Source organism: Marmota monax, unplaced genomic scaffold (genome assembly GCF_021218885.2).
Source record: "Marmota monax isolate L192 unplaced genomic scaffold, Marmota_monax_Labrador192_F-V1.1 WCK01_AAM20220418_F8-fsc00006, whole genome shotgun sequence".
Taxonomy (NCBI): domain Eukaryota; kingdom Metazoa; phylum Chordata; class Mammalia; order Rodentia; family Sciuridae; genus Marmota; species Marmota monax.
Window position 1 is genome coordinate 1,619,783 of NW_026693712.1, and position 13,703 is coordinate 1,633,485.

Consider the following 13,703-nt stretch of genomic DNA (forward strand, 5'->3'; position numbering starts at 1 on the left):
AGTCTCAAATAAATGCTTGGCATGGTTTTCTGTACTTGATAATACAAGTACAAGTATTTATACTATTTGAAAAAAGTTTATTTAAGAAATGGGAAGAAGCTGGCTCAAAAACAATACTGGAAAAATAAACTAGGTAATGTGAATCACAAATACAAGTGTGGAAAATCTGGGACTTGAGCTTGTTCCTTAAAACTTGTATTACATTAAATTTCCTGTTCTAAAAGGCTTCCATATATTAAAGTCCCTTTTTAGTACAAAGTTTTTTAAAGAATGTTCTTTGGGATTTGAAATGACAAATAATAGTATTTAGGAACAATGAACATTATTAAAATAACTTTGTATTAAATAATTATTTTCCAATGAAATATGACCAGATTCTTAAATGTAATACTTTCAGTGTTTGGCCTTTCTTCTAAATACCTCCCCCCCCCCATGTTTTGCTTGCTACCATATGGACATTTTCTGAGTATTTTATTGAAGGATTTATTTCAGAGTAATAATTTTCATCTCATAAATTAAATTGGCTTTAATGTTTTGTTTTGCTTTTATATTTTAGAAAATTTATGTAACAGATTTGAGGAAGCACTAGATAGCTAAATTTAAAAAGAAATTTGACTTATTTTTCTAAATCCAGGAAAAATCTTTTTTTTTTTTTCTTCTTCCAGTGGTAGTTTTTCTCTAGGCCCAGAACTGGGTAACTCATTGCAGGTTTTTGTGAAAATTTTAGCTAAGTGAGGTAAAAAGAATCTTTATGAATTTATAAAGATTCATAATTACATATGTTTCTCATTGAATCTTTATAAATTGATAACACAATTTTGAATTATTTGTGTTCTGTGATCTAGCCCTTATGTACTGTTTGGTACATTGTGTAACTTGGTTTCCAATATTCCATAGAAGTTCACAATCGTGGCACAAATGACTTGAAATTATTTTAAACTAATGTTTATAGAGAGATTGTGTGGTTTAATTGAATAGTGTTGATTTCTGTTAGCATTTATTTCACTGTAAGATAAAATGTCTTAACAATTATTTTATTTCCATAATCTTTTGCTGGATAGGACACTTGAAGCTACCTGCATGTATCTATTATGCTTGGTTTGCAGATACGAATTAATATTCTCTTAGAATGTGAGTTGATATGAATTACAAAACTGTTTTCATAAGCTCATATTTTCTTTGAATCACAATTTTGAATTGACAGATTTTGGTGATGGAATCACCATGAACTTATATATGCTTTGCTTTTTTCAAAACTATAATACATACACCACACTTCACTGGAAAATCCAAGGATAGCTAGCCATACATGCCCTATACCTTTAGTAAATTCAAACCCAGGAATTAGAGGTGACTTTCAAAGGTTAAAAAAAAAAAAAAAGAAAAATTGAAAGAACAGTGCCTCACTGTATATGGTAGGATCTTCTGGTAGATTGACTTTCTTTCAAGTGTCAAAGGAGGAAAGAGCCATATCCTCATACCTGTATTTGAAAAACTTCCAGGCTTTTAGTTTGCACACATGTGCATATGCATGTGTGTATATATGTATGGTTTTCATTTTTATTTTTTGGATGAATCCTGATCAGCAATTCTTATTTAACTTTCATTGTATACCATCCTCAGCATTTTTCTACAGCAGCCATAATGTATTGCATCTTCTCATGACTAAGTTTAAATAGTTACCTTAAGGATTATATCTAGACTGTTCCCCTAGGGAATAAAAATCAAGACTATATTATTTTGAGTATCTATATTTTGAATTACAAAGCTGAATCACCTTTCTTTTTTCCAGTTTGTGAATATGATGGGAAATATTGATACATAGATGTTGGGTTTTTCTTTTGATCTTTGGAATCTGAACTGATTCTTAGTGAAAATGTGAAATCCCCAGTATTAGGATCATTATTGACTTTCTAGCAATGGTGTCAACAATCAGATATAAATATCAAAGAGAAAGGGACAGACCTCTTAGGATGAACTTCATCATGAAAACGTGCCACTGTCAGAGATTATTGAGCATTCTAAATAACTTGTCTGGGTCAGCTGGGATTCAGAATACCATAGCTTCTCAATTCTTGATGCAAAGCCATTTGAATTAAGTGGTTCCCTTTTATGTTACACAGCATGTCTTGCTATAACTAAAAGGCATGTTGATGAGACACAAGAGTAATAACTCTGCCATAGTTTCACTAATATATGTGCTTCACTGGTGTGTTCACTTTCTTTTACTGGCCTGTTGCTTTTCATTACCACTTAAGATAATGTTGTATATTCAACCTTTGATAATTTTAGTACTTTCATAATAAAAGAATATTTCCTTTATCTGCAGGTGCTGCTGTTTTTTCAAACGAAGGAAAAGGAAAACTATACAACGCCACAAATGACTCTGGACACAGACAGATCATGGGGAGTTACTTACATGTTCATCTGCTGTCTTGTGATTAAAATCATCTCTGTAGTGACCACATATATTTTCAAGGACTCACTCTTAGAAACAAATATGTCATACTTTCATACTTCGTTTTGTGGTTGTCTTACATTCATATTTTTTTCTAATTTAACTTTTATGGAAGCTTTAAAGTTTTGTCAAAACATGAGTGCTTTGCCCATCAATGAATAGAATGGACCAGTGAGGTGGTTTTGATGAATACAGTTCTATAGGACATTTTTCAGAAGCTCTTCTCCTGTTGTAGAAAACAGAGCAGTATCTTAAGTGTCAGCCAGTTATATATACCTAATTTGATTTTTTTTTTATATCTTCTGTAAGAGGATAATCACCAGGAATTTTCTTCCCAGTGGATAATGCAACAGAGAAAACAGTTACCCAAATGTTTTTAAAAAAGTTATTCCTTGAGAAGTTCATATTTTGTGACATCTGCATTGATTTCAGTATTACTGATGGTACTGTTATTCATGGATCATATTAACATTCTCTCTGTGAAATCATGGTACAGTCACTGCCCAGAGGTACTGAGGAAAAAGCTCTATGAGTTCAGCAGATGGTTTGGTAAAATGAATCACAATAAGTGCGGGAAATATGAGCTCTGCTTTTGTTGCACCGCTATGTGAAGTACAGTGTTGTAGGAGTGGCAAAAGTGCTTATTTTTTAAAAATGCAAAATATTTGTATAATGTAACTTTATGCTTCCAGATAATAATGTATGTTAGATAGCAAGAAATGAATGCTTTGAGAAATGACATGTTGGAATTTTCTTTTTTTTTTTTTTTCTTAAATACACTAAGGAAAAGAAATAAATGTGAACCTCTTTGCAATGTATAAGGTTGAACCTAAGGAGATCCCACTGAAACCTACTGCTGAATGACTGACTGCATTCTCCCTTAAGCAGAAAACTTTGGATGTGCCATGCAATGGTGTCTTGTTTATTATTTTTGCTCTTTGATTAAAAAAAAGACCCCCCAGCAATAAAAACTGGGTCACTCTTTTTCCCTCTGTGCACATTAGTCTCTTGTATTCAACTTTGCTAGTCCTTGGAATTTTCCTACCCTTTAGTATAATTTTGATGATTGAAAACTATTTTGAAAGGATGGGTCAGGTGCTTTGCCTCTATAGTCTTTTGAAGTGCCTGCATATGAACAAAGTAACAATTCTGTAAAAAAGGAAGCCCATTCCACTTTTCAAGTATGCTTTGTTTTAAGCCATAAGGACACAGCTGTACTTTTGTCATGGTGTAGTAGCCCGAGTTTTCAAGAAGGTTTAAAACAAAGACTGGCTAGAAATTGATCAAATCTCATATTCACCTCTCATTTATAAAATTGTTACTCTTTCCATGCAGTCTCTTCTTTGTCTTTAAGTGTGTGCCTCCAGGCATGCTTATTTATTTTTATTATCTCAAGGTAACATTTAAAATGTGTATTAAAGTAAATAAATCCACTTTTTTTTACTTCATTATTACATTTACAGAGATTTAATTGTACTTTATAATTTATTTTTCTTATTAGCCAAAATTTCAGTGCAGTGTTTGGTGATTAGGCACCCATATGAACACCACAAATCAGGACATTATTTATCACTATTACTCTGAAATCTCTGAATGATCTTTTCTTGATTTTAAAGACCTACTTTCAGACTAGAAAACATTTGCTGTATAATTTGGTCAACAGTTTTCATTTCTGTTTCTTTGTTTACTGTCATGATGTCTTAAACTACAGGAGTCACTGAGTTTTTATTTTTGTTTGCTTTAAGTAAGGTAGATGGATGTTTTGGCCATTATAATGTGAAACCACTTCTTTCTTTACAGTATTTGACCAAATTTGTGTGTCTGTGATATTTGTAAATACATGCGATACCTGTATTTCTTATCATAAGCCTATTTAGTTTTATTCTCAGTAGGGTTTTTTGGACTGTACAGTGTTTATATGATCTGAACTCCTTATACATAAGAAGGTGTGTATAATAATCCAATTATGGACTTAAATATTTTAAAAGTATAAATACCCTTATTTGCTGCAAAGACCAGTGTGTTAGACATTTGCTTTTTAGCAATATTTTTAAGTGCTCCATTTTAATGCCAAGGAATAAGTCTTTTGGCAACACAAACTGGTCAATAATAGGTAATGCAGGTATGTTCAGGTGAAGCCAATGATGTTTTGCATTTTTATGCTTCTTTTCTGTCAACACTAATGAAGTCAACATTGCCTGAATGTCTGAATAATGAAACACATCCCTGTTTAAAAGTATGTAACTGAAAAAAAATAAAAAAATAAAGGTAGTTTTTTTAAACTTGCTCTTTCCCCTTTCCTCTAATCACAGGTAAAATAATCCCATTCATTAATTTAAGAGAGAAATTTAAAAAATTCAATTGATTGAGCCTATTACATGTATGAAGCAAAATTAGTTAAAGGAATATGGTTTTGTTATTTTTTTTTTAATTTTGTTATTTTGATTTTGTTTTTGCTTCCCTTTGTTGGAATGCAATTGTAAGAAGCATATACCAGGAAGGATCTAAGCTTTGTTTTTAATTTTTTAAAAAAATTCTCTGAACTACTTAATAGAACGCTTAGTTACAGCTGTCTTCTAAAAAACAAAAGGAAATAAACAGAATAGTTTTATTCGTTTTAGAAAATAAAATCATACTGTTATGTTCACAGAAATTCAGTATAACTAATCCAGTTTTAAGTGAATGACTTTAAAAATCCTTACAGATGATGGCAAGCACATATTCCTGTCAATAACTCAGTTTATCATGATGCTAGGTGCTTTAAAGATTTTTGACCAAAAAGGTATTGATGGTGCTGTATTTAATAAAGATTGCTACAGATAAGATGTGACAAAGCAGCACACACTCAGCCCGTGAATAGTGTGTCTGCTAAGCACCAGAAACATTAGGAAACAGAAAAATCTGAAGATGATGTATAACCTTTAAAAGGCCCTATTTAGAAAAATCTGACACAAGATTGGGGTTCCAATCTCAATGATTATGTACTTGTCTTGGTAAGAACATTTTGAATGGCAAGTGATAGAAGCTTATGCTTGCTTAAGCAATTGGACTGTACATTATTTAATGGCAAAACCCAGTGGTAAAACTATCTTCAGATGGTTAATCCTGATGTTAAGATGAGAATCTTTTTCTCCATATCTCTTTGTGTAGCTTTCCATCTTGCTGTTTTTACTTCCCATATATGATGATAAAGTGGCCACCCAGTAGCTTGAGACCTTTACTGTACCATATTAGAAAATAATAAACTAGTAACTAGTAAAAACAATAAACCATTTTTCTCAAGAGTTTCAATAGAATTCTGACTCTCACACCCCTTGCCCACATTGGTTTACTACTTCACCATGAGCCCCTTACTATGGATAAGAATCTGTTCTATCAATGTGTGAGACTGAGTCATGAATCCACCTTTAGAAGATGTGTAGTCTGAGAAATGAGGTAAAAAAAGGAGCTACCCAAAAGGAAATCAGGATATTATAATCAAAAGGAGAGTGATTAGTTATTGAGCAGGCAAAAATAAATAGATAACCCCATCATACTAAAGAAAATAAAATACAGCATATAGGCAAATGTAATTGTTTTAAATTAGAAAACATTTTTTTCTCAGAATTGTATAAACATGGATATATTATTAGAAGTCACTTATATAGTGAATGGGTACATCTGAAAAATGTTTGGGACTTAGATGTAAAGGAAAGTTACAAGTACCTTATTTGGTATGTTTTGGTTTTTAGCTTTTCAGGGTTTTGGTAGAATTAGGGTTAGAAGAGTTAAAAAGCACTTTTAAAAAATTAGTAAAAATAAGTGTTATTATAAAAATTTGCCATTCTTCAGGATAACTAGTTTCTTTTCTCTGCCCACATTTGGACCCATGTAAGTTATTAGGAAATTTGCATCTTAAGAACACATGGCTCGTAACCAAAAAAAGGACTATATATAGAAGTATTTCAGGTAATATTTCTAAGATATGAAATTGGTTTTGTTAGAATAATTGTTTATAGGGATGTTTACTATACTGTAATTTAAATAAACATTCCTGCACTTCTCTGGACTAGAGGTTGGCAAACTACTTTTTAGGAAAGCTTATGCTCTATTGAACCAAGAGGTAAAATTGAGGCTTTTATATACTTAAGCAATGAGAGAGAAAACAAATTTCCACAAATATTTTACTGATGAAATTAAAAAATATATATTAATACTTGAATACTTTTTTGTATTTCAGGTTTATTAATGATAATTAAATTATTTTGAGGTGATAGTATGCCACTTAGTTGGGGTTTGAAATTGATGACAAATATTCATCTTTTAATGCTGATCTGTAATGTCATTTTTCATTTTTCATCTTTGAATTTTTTTTTTTTTGCCACACAGACAGGTATTACCAAAACTGTCATCAATCTTTGCATGTGTGACTTTGAGCATAGTAATCATTTGAAATGAATTTATAGAATTCTGCTGCATTCTCTTGATATTTGCCATTTAGCATATCATTGTATTGTAGATTAATCACTTCCTATTGAAAGTTTGGTAGATTCTCCTTGATTGTACTGTTAAATGGGTTTTGCATTATGGAAATTTCCTGTGCAATTGCATTGAGTTCCAAAAATGTAGCTAGAAATGAGGTTGATATTGGAAAAGACATCCACAGTAAAATTGTGTGGGAATGTAGATCAATGTTCTTTTAACTTGATAGTATGGGAATTGTGTTAACCAGCTTGACATTACTCGTGATTTAAATAACATAAGTTATCAAAATAACTTTTGCAGTGTAAGTCACATTAAAGTGCCATTTTTTGTTGAAACATTAGGTTAGATTTATTAACACTATCAAGCCTGCAGCAAAAGTTTTAATTTCCAAAATTATTCAATGTTCTGTAATAGTAATTGAGGGTGACTAGTCTCAAATAAAAATTTTAGTCCTGTTTGGAGGTCAAAAAAATTACAATAAAACTTACCACTGCCATTGAAAGTGGTAAAATTTGGACAAATCATTATATTCAACTTCTATTTCTGACAAAATTTAATAGATCTAGTGATAGTTAATTAAGACTTTACTAGTTCAAGAACATAATAGATTCAAATATTTTCCATATAATATTTGGTGATGCATAATACTATGAAAATCTACCAACTTTAGACATCCTACATTTTCATAGGCTTTGTAAATTTGTCTAACCTAGCTTTTCATACTCTACACATTTTTTTTTTTACCACTATCAATTAGAGCACATCTTAGGAGATTCCACTGCAGGTTGTACTGAATTAGTATTTTCTGGATTTCTTTGAAAATACTTTTCTTCTGCAGTTGAGTTCCATACAGAGTATTCTTTAAGGCTAATTCTTGAGTCACTTCAATTTCAGCATTGACTTCTTAAGTTAGCAAAAACTGGGTAGTATTGGTGACATTTGTTAACTCATCAAAAGTCAAGGAAAACTATTTGATATCATTTGCTAATTTCATTGTTGTGACACCATGGGGTCCTAATGTATTCAAGAATATTCTTGCCAGGAAGCTAGTTATTTTGTCAGAAACAAGTTTATTTTCTCTGGACATACTTACTGGCTGCTGCAGTCAAGCATAATTAATATACCACTAGTAAACGGCTTTCTTTGCTTGGCTAACAAATGAGTTCCTCACAAATTTACTTGGATTGTATCTTCATTCTCTTGTGTGTGTGTGTGTGTGTGTGTATGTGTATGTGTGTGGTGGTGGTGGTTATGGTGGAGTGTGAATAAATTCTGTGATGAGATATGATATTTTGGTTTTCTTATTATTCAAACTGTTGGTTTCCTGTGAATTGGGAATACTGTAATAAGCACTTAATCTGGTAATTTTGAAATATATTCTTTTAGCACAGCTGAAGTATCATTGCATAATAAACATAATGCTTTGACATATAATTGTATAACAAAACAATCCACACTCCACTGTGCCTTAAAATTGCAACACTCAACAATCACTTTCCTTTACTTTTTTCTGACCTTATAAATATGCAGCAGTAATAAAAAATAATAAGATGTATGTATGACAATATGTGTGGCACTTGAAATACTGTTGAATTATAGTCACTACTGAGATTTATAGTGTGTTGAAGAGCAGTGCAAAGCAAATGAAAGTGCTACATATGGTCTCTGTCACAATTGTTCAAGTCTGCTTTTGTACCATGAAAGCAGCCATAGACAATATGTAAACAAATGAGTATGGCTGTGTTCCAATAAAATTTTAATTATGGACACTGAAATTTGAATTTCATATAATTTTTATGTGTCATGAGATACTCTTGATATTTTTTTAATAATGTAAATATGCAAATACTATTCTTATCTCTTGGGCTGAGCAAATACAGGAGATGGGGCTGGATTGGCCTACAGACTATAGTTTGCCAACCTCTGTTCTAGATCATTGTTGAAAAGATTGGATGTTTGAGATAAATTATTTTTTATCTAATGAAATGAAATTACTTACCAAAAGATAAACTTTCTTCTCTATACAAAAGGAAGAAAGGTTTTAAAATTGTACCAAGAATTATAATTTTAAAGAAAAATGCACCATGAATGTATGGGAGTTAGAAATAAAGCAGAATGAGGTAAGTCTGACTCTCACATGAATTTAGATGTTGAAGCAGGGTGTAGACTTGGGAAGAACATGAATTTGGGGATTAAAAAAAAAAACAAACGTAATCTGAATCCAACCTCTTCATAAAAACTAGCAAATTATTTGATTTCTTGGCCTAAGTTTTCTCACGTCAAGTTAAGAGATAATGGCTACTTTGCAGAATGGCTTGAAGGATTAGAGACAATATTTTTAGTAGCTTTTACTGTGAAGTACTTTTCTTAATTACCTTCAAGGTAAAATACAATTTAAAACTGAACAACACCTTGATTTGTTATACAGTGTTATTGCCCTTTGAAACTTGGTATTTATTAAACTTTGTTTTAGATTGAAGCCATCATTTCTATTTAGTAGAAGTATTTGTGTCCTAATTCTAATTCTATCAAATTATACATTGTCTATCTTTCCTCAATGACATTACTAAATTGAAAATGATTAATTTCATGTTTATTAATAAAAGTGAAAAATAGAAGGTAGCCAGAGCAAAGCACTTGGTCAAGCGACTGTAATCTTATGTCAAGGTCAATATCAATTTATTAAACCAATAGCAATGTGTTCTCTTTATGATAATCCTTCACCACTTGAATACCACTAGCTATTTATCAGGTGCTCTGCTGAAATCCAGGTGAACTATTTATTTCCTTGACCTGCCATTCTTATTATCCCATTAAAAATTAGATTTTATTTTGACATGACTTCTTTGTGAAACCATGTTTATTCCTATTTATTATTCCTAAAAATTATTACCATTTCTATTTCTAATGCTTATAAGTTGGCTTTTAACTAATTCTGTCTAATATTACATGAAATAAATGTTTACCAATCTGTAGCTCTATCATTCTACTTTTTCTTTTAGAAAAAATCAGAGTTTCATTTCCTGCTCTACTCTTTTTTGTCTTGTTTCCTTTAATACCTGCAGGGTTTCTAACTATGAAATTTGTCCAGATCTGGAGACTTAATTGTTCTTTTTAAGTATCTGTACCTATGACGGCCTTTGTTTCCTTCTTCCCATAGTCCACCCCACTGCCACTTGAATATTATTTTTATTTTTAAAAAGACATTTTAAAAAGTCTGAGTCTTAATTTTCTTTGCTTGATACATAGTTTATAAAAATGTTTTGTTTGCTTTTTAAAATATCCCTACATAATTGGGAAGCATAAAATTTTTATAATTTCTCATATTCATATGGTATTTAGACTAATTTCTTCAGGTGTTTTTAAAAGCTGAGCTTGTCAGAGATGAGACACCCCCTCCCTGACTCTTTTTCCCCCAAGCTTCTCTTTCCTTTGGAATCATTTTTAATTGCAGAATGGAAGTCAGAGTTTTGAGTTCTCTTCCCTAGTTATTGTAGATCTTAAGTTGAGATGCTTAAATTCAAGTGTTTGACCCTTTACTATATTTGTCAATTCTACTTGTCTTTTTTTTTGTGTGTGTGTGGTACAAAGTAGTAGCTTCAATTTTTATTTTATTTTCTGGTCAGATTTTTGACATTTTCAGATGCCCTGCTTTAGCAGAATAAGTTAAATGAGAGATGCCTGGACAATTGGAGTTTGCTATCACTACTACATTTTATGTTAAGAATTTTGTACTCTTTTTTTGAACACCTTGTGCCAGACACTGGGTCATGTGCTTAAAAAACTGATTTTTTTTGTTTGGCCTGATATTTTTGTAATACATTTTTCCTTTCTTGTTTGCCCAATGTTTTCCACAATGCCTCCTACTTGAAGGTACAGAATTTCTTCTCAAGAATATATTCTCCCAGTGTCCTTCTCTAATTCTCCTTTCTCACGTGTGTTTTCTAGGCAGAAACTTCATTATGCCCAGTGTCAATGGCTCCTGTGTTATGCTTTCAGTGTTCTGTTTGTATCTCAGTCTTCTTGTTCATAGTTTTTGTTGGGGAAAAATGTGAAGATTTCTTGATATTTCCAGACTTCTTGCTCAATTCTCTTCAGTGAATCCCTTGGCTATCTCCAACCCAATAGTTTGTGTAACAAATATTTTTGTGGTTTTTGCTTTATATTTTCATCTCATCCTCATTCACTTGAAATATCACTTTAACCTGTCCATTATGATCTTACCAAATTCACGAGAGTACGTTCATTCTAGTGAACTTCAATTGTGCCTTGAAAATTAAAATTTCATTTTTAAACACTTAAGAATAGAAAATCTTGTATTTTATTCTGGTTTCTGTATTGACTTTATTAGGAGGCTTTAGATGTTCTGGGTTAAGCTTTTTTCAATAAATTACAGAAAATTGTCAATTACAACTATTTTGCCCTCCACAGGAATATGGAATTCTTGGTGGCAACCCCAGCATTGGTAGATGCAGGGGGTTGTGGGGGGCCACCACTTGGTCACTCTCTTCCTCTGCCCAATGGGCCAGGGTCGCTCTCTATTATTTTTATTCTTGATGGCTGCCATCCTGACTGAAGTGAGATGAAGTCTCAGTGTAGTTTTGGTTGAACATTTTTTTTTCATATATTTGTTGGCCATTTGCATTTCTTTTGAGAAGTGTCTGTTTAGTTCATTTGTCCATTTATTAATTTTTTTGGTGTGAAGTTTTTTTGAGTTCTTTGTATACTCTGGCTATTAATGCTCTGTTGAAAGAGTAGTGAGCAAAGATTTTTCTCTCATTGTGTAGGTTTTCCTGTTGGGTATTTTTAATTGTTTGCTGTGCAGAAGCTTTTTATTTTGATGCTATCCTATTTATTAATTCTTGGCATTATTTCTTGAGCTGTAGGGCTCCTACTGAAAAAAAATCATTGTGTGTGCCTATATGCTGAAGTGTTGACCTTATATGTTCTTCTAGGAATTGCATAGTTTCTGGTCTAATTCCTAGGTCTTTGATCCACTTTGAGTTGACTTTTGTGCAGTGAGAGATGAGGGTCTAGTCTTATTCTTCTACAAATATATAACCAGTCTTTCTGCACCATTTGTTAAAAGGCTGTTTTTCCTCCAATGCATGTTTTTGGCACAATTGTCAAGAATCAGATGATTGTAGATGTGTGGGTTTGTCTCTGTTCTCTATTCTGAATCATTGGCCTATGCATCTGTTTTTATGCCTGTACCATGCAATATTTGTTACTATAGCTCTGTAGTATAATTCGAAGTCAGGTATTGTGATGCCTTCAGCCTTACTTTTTTGGCTTAAAATTGCTTTGGCTATCTGGATCTTTCATTCTTCCAAATGAATTTTAGAACTCTTTCTTGTAGTTCTGAGAAGAATTTTTATTTTTTTTTAATGGGGGTTACATTGACTCTCTATATTACTTTTGGTAGTATGGCCATTTTAACAAAATTATTCTGCCTTTCCATGAATATGGGAGATCTTTCCAACTTGTTGCATCTTTTTCAATTTCTTTATTCAATGTTCTATGATTTTCATTGTGTAAGTCTTTCACCTTCTTGGTTTAATTTAATTTGGGATAAAAACAACTTGGTCATGATGTACAGTCTACTTACTATGTTGTTGAATACAATTTGTTAATATTTTATTAAGGATTTTTGTATCCAAGTTCATCAAGTATATTGGTCTGTAGTTTCTTTCCTTGACATATGCTTATCTGGTTTTGGTACGAGGGTGACACTGGCTTCATACAATGAATTTAGAAGTATTCATCCTTTCTGTTTCATGGAATAATTTGAAGAACATTGTAATTAGTTCTTTAAAGCCCTGATAGGTTCAGCTGAGAATCCATCTGGTCCTGGGCTTTTCTTTTTTGGAAGGATTTTTATGACTATTTCTATCTCATTGCTGGTTATTGGTTTGTGTAGGTTTTCTATGTCCTCTTAGTTCATTTTTTTACAGGTCATGTATCTAGAAATTTGTTCTAGGTTTTCAGAGTATAAGTTTTCAAGATAGTTTCTAATGATCATCTGTATTTCTGTGGTATCTGGTGATTCTCCTTTTTCATCTCTAATTTTATCAATTTGTACTTTCTCTCTCTTTTTTTTTTGGTTAGTTTTAATGAAGGGCTTATCAATCTTGTTTATCTTTTCAAGGAACCAACTCTTTATTTCATCAGTCCTTTGTATTGTTCTTTTATTTTCAATTTCATTAAGCCTGGCTCTCATCTTAATTATTTTATTCCTTATACCAGTTTAATATTGGTTTGTTCTTGTTTTTCAAGGAACTTGAGATGCATCATTAGGGTTGTTGGTTTTTTTTTTTTTTTTTTTTTGGTGGGGTGATCTTTCTGATTTTCTTATGTAGGCACTCATAGCTATAAAGTTTTCTCTTAAAACAAGCTTCACAGTGTCCCCAAGGTTCTGGTATATTGAATCACTATTCTTGTTTGATTATAAGAATTTTAAAATTTTTCCTCTAATTTAGTCTATCATCCATTTATCTTTCAAAAGTGTATTGTTCTATCTCTATGTGTTTATATAATTTCTATAGGTGTTTTCATGTTGATTTCTAATTTCATTCCATTATGATTGAATAAGATACAAGAGATTATATAATTTCCTTTTTGTATTTGCTAAAAAATGCTCTGAGGTTTAAAACATGGTTTATTTTGGAGATGGTTTCATGAGCAGTTGAGAAGAAAATGCATTAGGTTTTTCTTAGATAAAATATTTTATAGATGTTTGTTAAGTTCATTTGATTATAATATTTTTCAGATCTAAAGAGTC

General features: G+C 31.6%; 1 protein-coding gene across 10 annotated transcripts in view; it reads left to right on the top strand.

Annotated features, from left to right (window-relative positions):
• Csnk1g3 (casein kinase 1 gamma 3) overlaps positions 1-8,697 on the top strand; it is a 112,139-nt gene extending 103,442 nt beyond the window's left edge. For all 10 annotated transcript variants that reach the window (XM_058584204.1, XM_046460116.2, XM_046460115.2 and 7 more), the window contains one exon: positions 2,330-8,697. In XM_058584204.1, coding sequence (XP_058440187.1) covers positions 2,330-2,384 — 55 coding nt within the window. In that variant the 3' untranslated portion in view covers positions 2,385-8,697. The remainder of the gene's footprint in view (positions 1-2,329) is intronic.
• Positions 8,698-13,703: the final 5,006 nt, after the last annotated feature.